The sequence below is a fragment of the Cornus florida genome, unplaced genomic scaffold, assembly GCF_030987335.1.
Source record: "Cornus florida cultivar Cherokee Brave unplaced genomic scaffold, ASM3098733v1 CherokeeBrave_3.0.0_Hap2_Chr11, whole genome shotgun sequence".
Classification (NCBI taxonomy): Eukaryota; Viridiplantae; Streptophyta; class Magnoliopsida; order Cornales; family Cornaceae; genus Cornus; species Cornus florida.
Window position 1 is genome coordinate 101,729,113 of NW_026775581.1, and position 14,158 is coordinate 101,743,270.

Here is a 14,158-nt window from a genome sequence, read left to right on the forward strand (position 1 = left end):
AGAGAGGGTATACCCGCCCAAATCCGTCTCCGTTGCCATTCCTATCCATATCAAATAATGGAATGAATGAATATTTAGAATAACTTTTGACTAATTATAATCATGGCTCATTAGTCACAAATTCATCATTCTAATTATAAATGCCTATTAACTATTAAGTGGTTATGAATTAATATGAAATGATACTAAAAATGCTTCCTTTATGTCGATGATTGCGCCCATTATTTACGTCAAGTGGACCAACATTAGATAAATTTGTCTCTTAGTTTATATTTTTGGTGAATTTGTCTACTACCTCAAATACCTTAATCATCAACATTTTTGGACATACTTTGATCACCTTTTTGTTAAAATAAAAAATAAAAAATTCAACTTTGTTTTTACATGCTAGCGGCAAAATGATGTGGTCTATCCTACACAATAGTAGCGAGTTTTATAAAATGTACATAAAATTGATTAGTAGCCAGTTGGGCCCACACGTCCGCAAATGAATCATTAGACGCACATTCTTTATCCAGAAGGTTCCTCTAAAAGATTTGCTTACAACCTCAAATAGACATTCTGAGCCTTTTGCAATAAATTGGTACAAAACTATTAGTACAGGCAAATATTTGAGACTGCATGCATTTAAATTTTTTTTTTTATTAGGTTAATGGTGGTGGGAACGGTGTGATATTATGTTGATAATCGTTTACGTTTTAATTTAAATTGTTAGAAAGTTTGTAATTTTAATATTTAATTTTTTAAAAAACTTTTAACTATAGAAAATATTAACATTACCATGTAATGATCCTTGCATCAATGTTTTAAATAGAAATAAAAAAGAAACTTCTTAATTAATTAAAAGCTTAATATATATTTTTCTTCACACCATCTCAAAATTTTTAAGCCAAGAGAGTTTGCCTGGACAATCTTTTTCATTGACTCACTTGTGGAGTGGACTCATTATTGCCATTTTTCAACATGTGTTACATGCTACTCAAATAAATTATGCAGAATTGCACCTACATCCATGAAATTGCACCTATATCAAAATTAACGGACACGAACGTGGGTACGACACGAATATATATATATATATATATTTAAAATCTATAATATCATAAATCTAACTTTCCAAAAAAATATTACAGTAAAAGAAATATTTCAGTTCATCATCTAAGTAATTAAGAACTAAGCAAAGTTATCAATAAAATTAGACAAATAAGATCAAGTAGATTTCCAACATGTTTAGTATTCTTCATTCACCAGTTCATTGCCATAGTAGTTGTTTTTAAAATTTTTCAAAATTTTACTTTTAAACATTTAAATTACATTAGGTACCCTTTTTTTTTTAAAAAGAAATTATAAAATATACCCCATCATATCTAATACGTGTCATCCGCGTGTTTAATAAAAAATAATTTCTAAACATTTCACCAAAATGTCGAATATGTGTCCAATACTGATACAAAACTCTTTGGAAAGGTGTCGGTGTTTCATAGACTTACATTAAGGAGGATAAGTCATGATTTAACACAGATCAAATCATGTACGGTTAGAAAAATGGTCGGTGTTTTTATTATTTTGGTTGAGGATTTTAGTCAGAAAATGGTCAAGAAGGTTGTAATTTATACGTATATCCTGTATCTTCTATAACAGAATACCGATGATCTAAAATCAGCATAAAAAGTGAGCATGTGAATTTTTATATATATATTGGAAAGTTGTATGTGTATTGATTGATAGGTTTTTTTAAAATAAAAAAAATAACAATAAAAATAAAAATAAAAATCTGCATGTCCCTTGTATTACCTCAGCAAAGTCCCATGAGTTTCATATTGGTGTATGTGTATTGATTGATAGGTTTTTTTAAAATAAAAAAAATAACAATAAAAATAAAAATAAAAATCTGCATGTCCCTTGTATTACCTCAGCAAAGTCCCATGAGTTTCATATTGGTGTTTAAAAAAACTAGTTATTTAATTGTAGTAGGTATTGGAGTGGGCCTACTCATATAAATTCCCATTTGTATTCACCTCTGATTAATTAAATAGTTTTAGCAATTGGACTGGGTCCTAGTCACGTATCTATTCACACCGAACAGAAATAAATAAGAGGCATTGCCCACAAATATCTGCCAATTATGTGTGTAACACATCCAATTAGTCACAATCTATCTAATGGGTGGGCAAACTTCAGCTCATTTATTTGATCAAAACACATTACATATATTTGGCCTCATACTGCTCAATCTTCTTAAGATACGTTGTTTTCTTGTCCAATGCTACTAAGAATTTATTGGACCTTAGGATGTGAGTTGATCTGCTGATCATGACCTAACTAGTTACATATTAATGTATATAATTGAATTAATTAAACAATTTTGTATATAATATTTTAGAGAAGAATAATGATTTGACAACGAGTAATTGTCGAATTTAGAGTTCAATTTATGTAAGTATAGTGGTGGTTACCCTATTATATAATGTCATAAATGTAAAACTAAAATTACATTTATCAGTTGTTATTGTTGTTGTTATTATTATTATTATTATCAATTATTTTTTGTTTTAAAAAATAACACTTATCTCCTTTGTAAGCAACGGACGCTTGTACTCAATTTGAAAATTTCTCAAACTTCACCTCCATAGCTTTGGTTTGGTTCATTCAATTGTTGCTCACATGCCAACTGATAAAATATATTAACAACACTTAATTAATTTTTTTTTCCTTTTAAGGCTTCTTTAGCATGATTTGCCCTTCTGTAAACAACCCTTAATCTTATTTCCATGTGTTGATCACGACCTATCTTAGGAGAATAGTCGTATACATATAATATGTATCTATACTTTGTCTATTTACATAACCCACATGTTTGAATGCTTGAATGAATATATAACAAATTAATTAAATAATCTTTAATGAAGAAGAATGTATTATATCTAATGATTGGTCCACGATTCTAAGTTGATTTGAGCTTGGTGACCCACGAAGCAAGGATTGACAGAACCAAACGTAATAATTAAACCATTATTAATGAGCTGGTGAACTGTGGGTTATATTATTTTTATGTAATGTCGAAGCCAATAATGCATCTGATACGTATATAGCACTCCTCAAGTCATAATCAGTAAAGATTACAATGTGATTTTCCTTGAGCATGCCCAATCAATTAATAATATGTATCTTAATAAAACAAGTGGATTGGGACAACTCTATCTCTGTTGTAGACTTCCATCAGACCAGTGATGAAAAATGAATTTATTTCCGACATTCGTTGATGTTTGGTAGTTGTTCGCCCCCAAAGGACTAACAGCAGGAGACTTGTGTTGGAGAGGGTCATCTCGGGATTTGGAGAGAGTCAAATATACACAATTTCACTTCCACATATGGAGCAATTAACCTTATTGAAGTCCACCCCTTGTGCAAAGTTGAATAACATAATAACAATAAAGTATATGATGGACCGTACCAGTATCTGACACATTTTAAGACATTGAAAGGATAGAGAGATACAGATGAACAGATAAATATACCACAATCTATATGGGTTACACTGAAGTGAGCTACATTGATGCGCAGGTTTCTTGCTTTTGAACCACTGAAGGCATAGAATAAACTCATTGATGTTTCATTCACATACGTGTTTCTTGAAAGCTTTACATGACCATTTCGAAAGAGGTCTGCTTAATTGCTTGGATACTAGATGCCCCTTGAAAAAATCCGAGATTGCATTGTCTAGATCCTCAACCTCGTATCTAATGTATTTATTTGAATGCTTTCTGTGCAAACCACGCAAACGAAACAAAAACAATACATAAGTTGGAATCAACCTTTTCAATATGGATAGATGAAGCTCTTCTCGGAGTTGCAAATTAGGAACCAACCATTTTGCTTGAGTCTGATGAACACTTCCGAACATGGCATAGAATCTCTCTAAACTATCTTCCAAAGTAGCCCCTCTAAAACAAAGATACAAACCTTCATTTACATTTAGTGCCTCACTCTCCAAAGGGTACAAGACCCCATCCCAAGTGGATTCCAGATAGTTATTTTTGGCCTCTTGAACTTTTTCCGTCAACTTCTCCAGAAAATAGTTTCCTATCATCTCTTTCAATTCCGCAAAGCCACTGATTTCTTGAACAATGTAGTGAATGTTGTTCATCATGAACAAATGATCCAAGGACTCGTCTACATAGTGCTTGGACTTGACCACTAAATTGAGTTGTAAATGTGCAATGATGCAAATCAAATGGTGTGCCAATGGAGTTTGCTGATCAAGTTCCATGGCTTCCATATCAGGAATCAGCATTGATGGCTTTGATATGATCAATTGAGTTAGGGTTTTCTTGTGAAGACGGATCATACGGTTCATACAACACATTACATATTTAGTCAAGGAGTGAACATCTCCTCTTGGAACCGGAGCTTTTAATTGATCATGAAGCACATCATTTTCAAATTTCAACACGATCCCTCTTGCTGCCTCTGCAAGTTGAGACACAGCCTCAGCTGCTTGATTTCGAATGGACAAAAAGAAATTTGACTCGAAAACATTGTTAAAATCAGGCAAAAGATAAGATAGTGCAGTGTAGAGGTGTAAAACCATGAACAACTTCTTTGGTGATCGACGATCAACACTTACTGCTTCTGCAAAGCTGAATAGAATAACTGCATGATCGTTAACTACTTGCAAGAAACATGCATCAACATAGGCACTCCCAAAATCTTGAAAGATTTGCTCACACAGTTGCTTTTCCTTGACAAAAAGAACATGAACACAAATCTCAGCTGCTTTTATCCACTCTAACACCATGAACTTTGCATTCACAGTGTCCCAATCTAATTCTCTAACGTCACCAACGCTTATTTTTTCGATGCCAAGCTGACAAAAGCTTCTTTCCATTAAAGACTTCCGAGCATTGGCATACAAGTGAATGCACTGGCCGAGATATCCTTCCAAGCTCATCCTTTTAGCAATACTCCGGACACCATCAATGGACTCCGTAGCCAGTGCGTGGTGGTGGTATAGAGATTCATGTCCGGTACTAAGCGAATCCAAATAAGATTTATAACTCGGTGTGTTGTGCAGGTCCAAATGACTAATAGTACTTGATGAACTCGAATAAGTCGTATTGCTCCTATCACTATGTGAACTCTTGGTGCCAGTTAAAATGGATTGAAGCTCTTCCTCAAACCGAGCAAATATTACAGCACGCATGGTGATGTTGGCCCTGATTTGATCTTTGAACATCATCTCTCAATCGTTGAATCTAATCGATGGCTTGCAGTAGTGGATCAATTTCGTTGCGCTTGCACACGAAGATGCGTCCTTTAGTTGAAACCTAGTGCAAGAACAGACAAGAAGTTTTCGGCAGTTCCTATATATGGGCAATGAAGCTTCAACTGCATGTTGATGGCTTGAGAATTATTTGAACAAGTTTAGGACTGGTTCAACTTTAAAGGGTTCAAGTTCTTCTTAGAAATGACTACAAAATGTGATGAATCAATGAAATTTCAAAAATGAGAGTTAAATTATGAAATACAAACAAAGAATAACTATAAAATTCTACGGTGGTGTTGTTTACTATGCACCAAGCCGCAGAGGAGACACACAATAGCTATAGAAGTTCTTTCTCGCACTTGGCATAAATTAGAAATAATTAATCACTACTTACAAAGCAATGAATGGTGAAATCTATGGAATAATAGAATGTCTTAATATAGTACAAAGGTATATAGTAAGGGATCATTGCTTAGTAAGAGTATTTCTAGTTCTAACCCACAAGGGTGAGGATGGCTTTGAGAAACAAAATAGGTGCTGATTCATAACAAAATTTTAACATTACAAATTGCTTTAATCTTGTAAAAATGAATGGACAAGTAGTTTATCCAACAAGCTCTTGACTAAGCTTTGTGAACAAAGTTTGAGTAGATAATAAACTTATGGAAATGAGATTTATATGAAGTATCCACTACTGGGCAGAATGGGATCCATCATCCATCTTATTAAAATGTATGATTTCACTAATTACTAGGCAACCAGAAGACTTGAAGCCCTTGTATTTAGGTTAAGGAGGCCAATGGATACCAGCTGACATATACATAGTCAATTTCTCTAGGAATCAATTGGACCTTATTGTCTTCAAATTTATAGCCATTTAAGTTTACACTTAGTTGCACTTTAATACTCTTGTATTATTAATGTGATGCATAACCCCCTCCACTACACTTTTTATTTATTTAATTATTTATTTTGCATATGGACCATGTTATTGGAGTGCAAGGTTTTTCGGTAGAAAATTTTGCATATGTAGGATGTATTTTCAAAACAAAAAAAAAATTTGTCTCTTCTCACATAAAAATGAAGTTATGTATCTCCAAAGACGGATACAGGATTAAATTTTAGAAGGGGGCTTAATGTAATTGACGAAAAAGAAAAAAATCCCATCCCACTAAAATCTCCTACTGAAATACTACCAGTTTTTCTTTGCATATAACACCCATGACCATAAACGTGACACTTTCTCGTCTTATAGTAAATAATATATTTAATTGAAAACAATAAAATTACATTATTGCCCAATGCGTCACTTTGCCATATTGGTGGTACATACACAAAAGTTGGAGATCGTGAAGAACTCGCGTCCATACAGTGTGAGGGGAGCACTATTCTTCACTCTCCTTACCAAGCCTCGAAATCAGTGAGCTCTTGGTTTCTTTATGCAATATTTAATCGCTATTTATGCAACTTCTTCTCAAAAAAATATTTTTATAAATATTTTCCAAAGCTTTTGTCAGATTCTAGGGTTTTAAAAATTTGGGGTTTTCTCATTTTCATGGTTTCTTTGTTGTAGACAAGAACAATGGAGCCATTTTCCTTTGTTTGTTTCGTCCGACAACCACACTAAGACAAAGCGGTATGTATTCACCCATCTCTCTCTCTCCCTGTCATATGATTTTTTTCTATATTTTGTCAAATATCAAGATTATTCATGCTTAAAATCTCAATTATCTATTACATTAACATAATTCTCAATTGGTATTTCAATTGCCAATGGTATCACATTTTGTTTCTTGAAATCATGATTCCTATCACGTTAACATAATTCTCAATTACCTTATGCTTTGCCATAATTTTTTTCGTGAATTTTGAGTTAGTGATAAAGGCTCCAAAAGTGGGACGGTATTCCACTGCATTTATGTGAGCATGGGGATGACATTACCATCGTGACGATGTCCATGCACTATTCACATAAAATAGTAGTTTACGTCTGTATCATAATTGACTGACAAGGGACAATTGTAGAGATTATAGTTTGTAGGGGTTATATGCATATATATATTTTTTTATAGTACTGGGGGTTTTTGCTTTATTTGTTTTATGTGTGTTAGATTCCACAAGTGCGATGGACCAACACATAAGTTCTCCTGTGTCTACTCCGACGAATCCTTGAGCATCCCTATTGAAGTCTCCGACTGCGTCCCCACCTACAGCTGCCAAACCAAACCCATTGATACTAGCATAACAAAAGATTTCTCTCTCCCATCATATCTTTCATTCCTTTCTCCGTCAATTGCTGCAGGACAAGTAAATGGGATAATTTAGATTTGGAGGTTTTTTTTTTTGGTTGAAGAAAGGAGATGTAGGAGGATAAAATTGGCATCTGAATTAATAACAAGAAAAACTGGAGTACGAGAGGTGGAATTTGGAGTGCTGATATCATAGTCCACATTTTAATTTTCTTTATTAACAGTTTCCTCTCCCTCTCATTGTTGTATAAGATGACGTTTTTCTTCAAAGCTTGAAGTCTCTAGCTCTCTACTCTTATTATTTAAGCTCTCTCTCTCTCTCTATATATATTCCCAGCACAACCAAACAAAAACAAAATTAGTTCAAATTAATATTGGACCTAGAAGAATATCTGTAGACTTTAACTTAGTAATACAAGGAAAGCAAAATGTAAATTTGGTAACAAATTACTAAAAAACATGCTTCCAGGCCAGAAGAACTGAACAAATGATCATTGCCATTCTTATAAGTAGCTTTTACTTGATCTTGCCAAATACTTGAAAGCCGAATTGACGGAGACTACAGCACCGGAATGCTCCACCAAACTGAATTATTGTGTGTGGAGTTCTAGCTCATAGAATTAATTATTCACCCTTTCCACCATTATGAACGAGAGTGGTTTAAGTGCTTGGATACTGGATCACCCTTGAAGAATTCTAAGACCATAAGCTCAAGATCCTCAACCGAGTACTTGATCTACTTCTTTGATCATTTTCCATACATGCATTTCAAGAAACCAATCCAGAAATGATTTGTAAGTCGGAATCAACTTCTGCAATATAGATAGATGCAGCTCCTCCCAGAGCTGCAAATCCGGTACCAACCATTTTACTTGAGTCTGATGAACAGTTTCAAACATAGCATAGTATATCTTCTTAGCCTTTCTTTCAAAGTATCCCCTGTAACAAAAAGACAACAACCTGCATGTAGTGACTCGTGCTCCAAAGTGTACAAGACACTATCCCAAGTTGAATGATAGTCATTTGCTGCCAGTTGAACATCTCCTTTTAACTGGTCCAAAAAACAGTCTCCCACATTTCCCTCAGTGACGCAAACTCATCAACTTTTTGAAAAATGTAGTGGACATTGTTCATCATGAACAAATGAGCCAACGAGTCGTCATTGCAGTACCCGGTATTGACTTGCAATTTATATGCCTAATGATGCAAATCAAATGGCGTGGCAACAGTGCTTCCCCTTCAAGTTGCACGGATCCGGTATCAGGACCTAAACCCGTAAATGGCTTTGATACGATCATCTCACTTGGGATTTTCTTCTGAGCACTGATCATACGAATCACATAACTCATCACAAATTTACTCTAGGAGTTAATAACCCCTCCATCTATCGGAACATATAATTGATCATAAAACACATTTTTTCAAAATTTAACAGAATCCCACTTGCAATATTATCTCCACAGCGGATTCAAATGAGCTGCCAACGTTTTCTGCAAGTACGTTCCATTGAAAGCAATGAAGCTTCAAATGGATCTTAAAAGCTTGAAAATTATTTGATGATCAACTTTAAGAGTTTGGCTCAAACTTGAAAGTTGTTCAAAATCTACCTACGAGTGTTTTAAAACTTGAAGTTAGTGAACTGGTGAAGTTTTATGAATTAGACTTCAATACATATAGTTCAAACGAAAATAACAAGGATGATTGTAAAATTGTACGGAGTTCCACTAAGCGGTGGAGGAGAACACTCCTAAATGGATTTTCCCGGAAACCAAACGGAACTTTCTTTAGTTTGAGTCTTGGTATTGTCGTATATATTTTAATTTGCTTTAACCATGTGAAAAAGCTGACTTATATCTTAAAATTAATTAATTAGTCTAGCATTCAACAAGTTCCTCCACTAAGCTTGTGAACAAAGACTGAGTAGGCAACAAAGATATAATACAAAAATGACTAGGAGACGAGGTTTATATAAATTACTGTCAATTGATGGGCAGAATCTTGTTGCCATTGCAATAGATGTAAATTCTCTTTAGGCAACTAGTGGACTTCTGTACAGTTTAGAGGGCATAACTGGATACTATCTATCACCGATCATAGTTTATTAGTACTTTCTCACTTTCTGAAATAATAAAATAAAAAAAGAAATAAAAAAACTAGATTCCATCTTACTTAAAATCTTATCGTAGTCATCTTCACGAGGACAATTTCTATAATTGGTACTATACACTATACCGTATTGGACTTCACTAAGACTGATTTGCGAGTGTGTAACAGCCATTCGCCCAAAAGTACTGAAACTATTCCTTAATTGGTGATCATTAGAGAGAGAATTACTATTAACTTATACAGTTGTGGCAATGATTACATTTTGGAAAATGATATTTATGCCCATGACCGATTTCCTAGGCAGAATCTTAGGTGGCGTCTAGCTGGCAAAAAGAATGTGCGTGTAGCCAAACACCCTTCATCTTCTTCACAATTTCAGTCACCAAACTGCGGCTCACCTACGTCGAGGACACGGCAGCCTCTGCAACACTCCCTCGGCAATAGAGAAGAACCAGTCGATGGCAAAGGACCAAGCAATCAGCCCCAAACAAAGACACAGATCACAAAAACAGTCACAAATGGCAATTACACAACCGACGACAACTGGTGACAGCAGCAGAGGGGTCGTCAGTGGGATAAACAGCACTATTAGTCTCTGCAAACTTCTCGGCGACTGGAAATTGAAGGTCGTCGGTGAAAAAAAATTGGCAATCGACTCGGTTCCTCTCTGCGCAAAAAACTCTGTTCCGAGAGAGAGATTGTTGAGGCGATCCGAATGACAACAAAGATGAGAACAATGGAGAACCGAGGCCCCTAAACAGCGAAGCCCCAAACAAAAAACAACCAACAACAAGTGATGGCTCCGCCGGTGGCAAATAGCGATAGCGCGATCTCTGCAAAAAAATTTTTAATCGCAACCCAAGCTCGCCGACGCACGGCGATCTGAAATATCAAGATCGGAAAACAAAAAAAATCTGATGGCAGTTTAACACATTAAAATCTCTGCACCTCTTCAAGCAAATCAAGCCCACAAGTTAGTCCAGCAAAATCCCTTTTCTTTTCCTTTTTTGTTAGTTGTTTGGCAGCCTTACCCGCTTTATTGAAGACAAAAAAGAAGTTGCTTACGGGGATTGCTATGTCTATTCTGCCAAACCAATTGGCCAAAACCATCGCCCATCTATCTCAACCCTTACATTTTTAAATATGTGTAAATTAGTCGTCAGCTACACACATTATTTAATTCGGGTCACTCACTTTGATCGCTAGGTCATTCGTGTTGTGTTGGGTTGTATTTATTTATTTCCGTTTAATATTATAATAGTAATTTTCTGTTTTAAGAAGTGGGTGTCAGTTTGTAATTATTAAAAAGTTTATGGGTTAAAAGGCGGGATCAGATTGTAATAAAACAAAAGTTTGTAAAGCCCAAATCGATTGTTGCAATCTGACGAGAGAAAAGAAGAAGAAAGAGGAACGAACTCCGTTATAGCCGACCAGCAAGAAGGCAGCACCAGAGATCACACGAGCCATCTACAAACAGGTACATATTTTTTTGGTCTTTCAAATTATAGGGTTAGGGATTTTCTTCTTCTATCCTTTTCATATTCAGTTTAGGGTTAGAGCTTCTATATTTTACTGTGTATTTTCTTTACAATCCCAAATTTGAACTAGGTTTTGAGTAATTTTAACTTGAGTTGATATTTATATAAATAATATGCACGACTGTTTGTGTTTTTTTATTTTTTTATTTGAACTAGGTTTCGAATAATTTTAACTTGGGTAAAGATGTACTCACTGCTCTCTTAGAGTTTAATTGAAGAGGGCTGCTGTTTTTGGGTTTTATAATTGTGTGTGTGTGTGTGTGTGGGGTTTGTTTTTGTTTTTTGTAATGGAACATTTGTGATATGACTTGGAAATTAAAGAGGGCTGCTGACTGACTTTTTGTGGGTGTTTTACCATTTTTTGTAATGGAAATTATGCAACAGATGACTTATTTAATCTAAGATGATGCATGGTTTAGGTTTTTTTGGTGCTTTTTTTGTGATGGAAAATATGACTTTTTTTTGCTAAGCTGATAAATGGTGAAGTTTTATTTGCTGATAGCTCGTTTAATGTGTTGTGAAATGAACTCATTTGTTCTATTTATTTGCTTCTTTATATATGAACATGTTAATGGTTGCATGTAGATTCGTAACATTATAGAAAACTGATATAAATTAATTTGTTTTTTGTATAAAAAAAATATATTGTCTTTCTTTATTGCCATGATATCCTAATTTTTTGAGATTTGTCTCGTATTCGTGTCGTGTTGTATTTGTATCCCATATCCGTGCCGTATTATTTGTGTATAGTTCTTCCACTCTTTTGACGTCTTCATCTATTTCGGTGATTTTGGTTTTTGTGATTTCTGGCAATACTTCCATTTTCGAATTTGAATTTTTTACTATCTCTAAAATCTCTTCACCCAAACGAATATGTTCTCAACATAAAATTGTTATTTCATTTTGAAATCTTTCATTTCCTTTTTTATTTTCAAATCCCAAATTTAAAAAGATTTGGTTTGGAACAGATCAATCAACTATATCAAGACACCAAAAGTTATACATGGTGCAACACTTGAACTTAGCACACTTGTTTTGGCTTCACTGCCAGCAATGTAAATTCAACAAGAAGTGTTCAAGCACAATCTTCAAAATGAATAGTGTCACATTAACTCCCTCAATCCTAACCATCCCAAGACCTCAAGCTTGTACCATGGTACACATAATATCATTATAAATATAATTAACCATATCCTGACAATGGTTAACAGATAATAACCACGCCCATATCCTGACAACAGGCTGGAAGTTATAAAAATATATAATAGCCATATCCCAACAATGGCATGTCATTCATATATAGACAATGGCCTGACATAGAATGAGTCTAAACTTAATAGTCAGCTCATTCCCAGTATGCCTTCGTATCTTGACAATGGTGCGCACATAGGACCAAATCCTGACATTAGTCCTCTAACAAATCCAAGCATATATATATATATATCTATCATGTTTTATGATTATAAAATATAGATATGCAATTGATTATAATCATATCATATCATATCATATCATACCAGCACATAACATATAATTTCGTGTTATCAAATCACAGGAATTGCTTATAATTTATTTAAGCTCTTACATCATTCATCTCATATAAACTGAATCTTAAGCATGCTGATATTTTATTTTTATAGCCAAGTAAGCATTCTCCAAATACATCACATGCTAAACATTTAATCTCAATTATTAAAACAAATTAGAAGATTAAATCTATCTATTTTTTAAATAATTCAAATTGCATGCATCGTTGTGTTCAAGACCTCAAGCCTATTTAAAGTTCACTTAAAATCATCCCTAATCCCTATTTAGTATTCGGGACCTTAAATAATCAATTTGGGGTCAATTTAAGCATTTTTATCAAAATTCCCCATAAGGTGCTCGAGCACACATTGTTTCGCCGAACAGTATGCTTGAGCACTCTAACAGTGTGTTCGAGCACTGTTTCGTGAAAGAGCCCGAGAAACCCAATTTAAGCCATGTTCTTCATTGTTAAGGGTCTTAAAGCATCTTACTAAGTCTTTTCAACACACAAGCACGAAAATGCATCAGTATAACATGTAGAAATCCATTAAAAATCAGATCTAAACCATGAATTTATCAATTCATAAAACAAGAACAACCGTGAACATAAACTCATAAAAATCTATATTCTAGATCAATTTAAACATAGATTCAGATTTTAATAGTTCTTTAATCATTCCTAAAGTTATACTAGAGACATATAAATCACAGATATATGGGAGAAGTGTAGAACGGAGAACTTGTCTTTAACTTTCAGATCGAAGGCTAAACTCCTTCTTCCTTGTTCTTGTTTTCTAATGATCTTTCTTCTTCTTCCTTCTCTCTCTTCCTCTTTCTCTCTTTGGCTTTCTCTTTTTCTCTTTCTAGATCTACTCTCTATGTATATATATATATAGGTAAAATATACTACCTATCTTCTAAACCTAGCATAGGTCTGACAATTCACAAACTAAGTAATTAATTTAATGAAACATTATTTTTAATGAAAAATAATATACACACACACACACACACACACACACACACACTGAAGATGCAAGAAACTCCTTCTATTCTTTCTCTCTCTAGAATTCTTACACCTCAACCCGAATAAAGATCCCTCTCCTCTTCATTCCTACTCCTATTTATAGATACTTACCAGATATTTACAAGATATTTACAAGATATTTACTAATTGCTGGACCTGGGCCTATTCCTCTGTAAGCCCTGGTCACCCTTGATGGGCTTACTCCCGCTCGGCCCATATGGCAGTATCTTTCTATGGGCTGACCCAGCTGTTCGGACTGAAGGTTGTGTTTTGCGAGTCGGACCTGGCCCATGTCATCCAGGGCCTCCTCAACTGCCCCCATAATTGCCCCTTATTTAATAAGGGGTAATTATTGATGGCGTCTCATCATGACGCTGACGGCTCGAGATAACCACGTGGGGGAGCGAACGGTCAGATCCAAAATCAATGTTCCGGGGTTCGAGGG

The 14,158-nt window shown here is 34.5% G+C and overlaps 2 protein-coding genes across 5 annotated transcripts; one reads left to right on the forward strand and one right to left on the reverse strand.

Annotated features, from left to right (window-relative positions):
• Positions 1-3,613: 3,613 nt before the first annotated feature.
• Positions 3,614-5,239, reverse strand: LOC132281701 (exocyst complex component EXO70B1-like). Its single transcript, XM_059783375.1, has one exon. The coding sequence runs from the start codon at positions 5,237-5,239 to the stop codon at positions 3,614-3,616; it is 1,626 nt and encodes a 541-aa protein (XP_059639358.1).
• Positions 5,240-6,563: 1,324 nt separating this feature from the next.
• On the forward strand, positions 6,564-11,582 carry LOC132284006 (uncharacterized). Of its 4 annotated transcripts, XR_009472182.1 has the most exons (4): positions 6,564-6,686; positions 6,840-6,902; positions 9,922-11,098; positions 11,316-11,582. XR_009472182.1 is itself a non-coding variant. In XM_059786069.1 (3 exons), exons 1-3 carry the CDS (start codon positions 6,568-6,570, stop codon positions 10,169-10,171), a joined length of 432 nt encoding a protein of 143 aa, XP_059642052.1. In that variant the 5' UTR covers positions 6,564-6,567; the 3' UTR covers positions 10,172-11,582. The 4 variants fall into 4 exon arrangements, 1 of the variants encoding a protein (XP_059642052.1); XM_059786069.1 differs by having other exon boundaries at positions 9,922-11,582; XR_009472183.1 differs by having other exon boundaries at positions 6,568-6,686; positions 9,926-11,582.
• Positions 11,583-14,158: the final 2,576 nt, after the last annotated feature.

Excerpts from the sequence above, each read along its gene's own strand:
- LOC132281701 (XM_059783375.1), bottom strand. The coding sequence starts at position 5,239 with ATGATGTTCAAAGATCAAATCAGGGCCAACATCACCATGCGTGCTGTA.
- LOC132284006 (XM_059786069.1), top strand. The coding sequence starts at position 6,568 with ATGCGTCACTTTGCCATATTGGTGGTACATACACAAAAGTTGGAGATC. Across the intron at positions 6,687-6,839 it reads CTTACCAAGCCTCGAAATCA|ACAAGAACAATGGAGCCATT; the intron begins GTGAGCTCTTGG and ends TCTTTGTTGTAG. Across the intron at positions 6,903-9,921 it reads AACCACACTAAGACAAAGCG|GCAGAATCTTAGGTGGCGTC; the intron begins GTATGTATTCAC and ends CCGATTTCCTAG.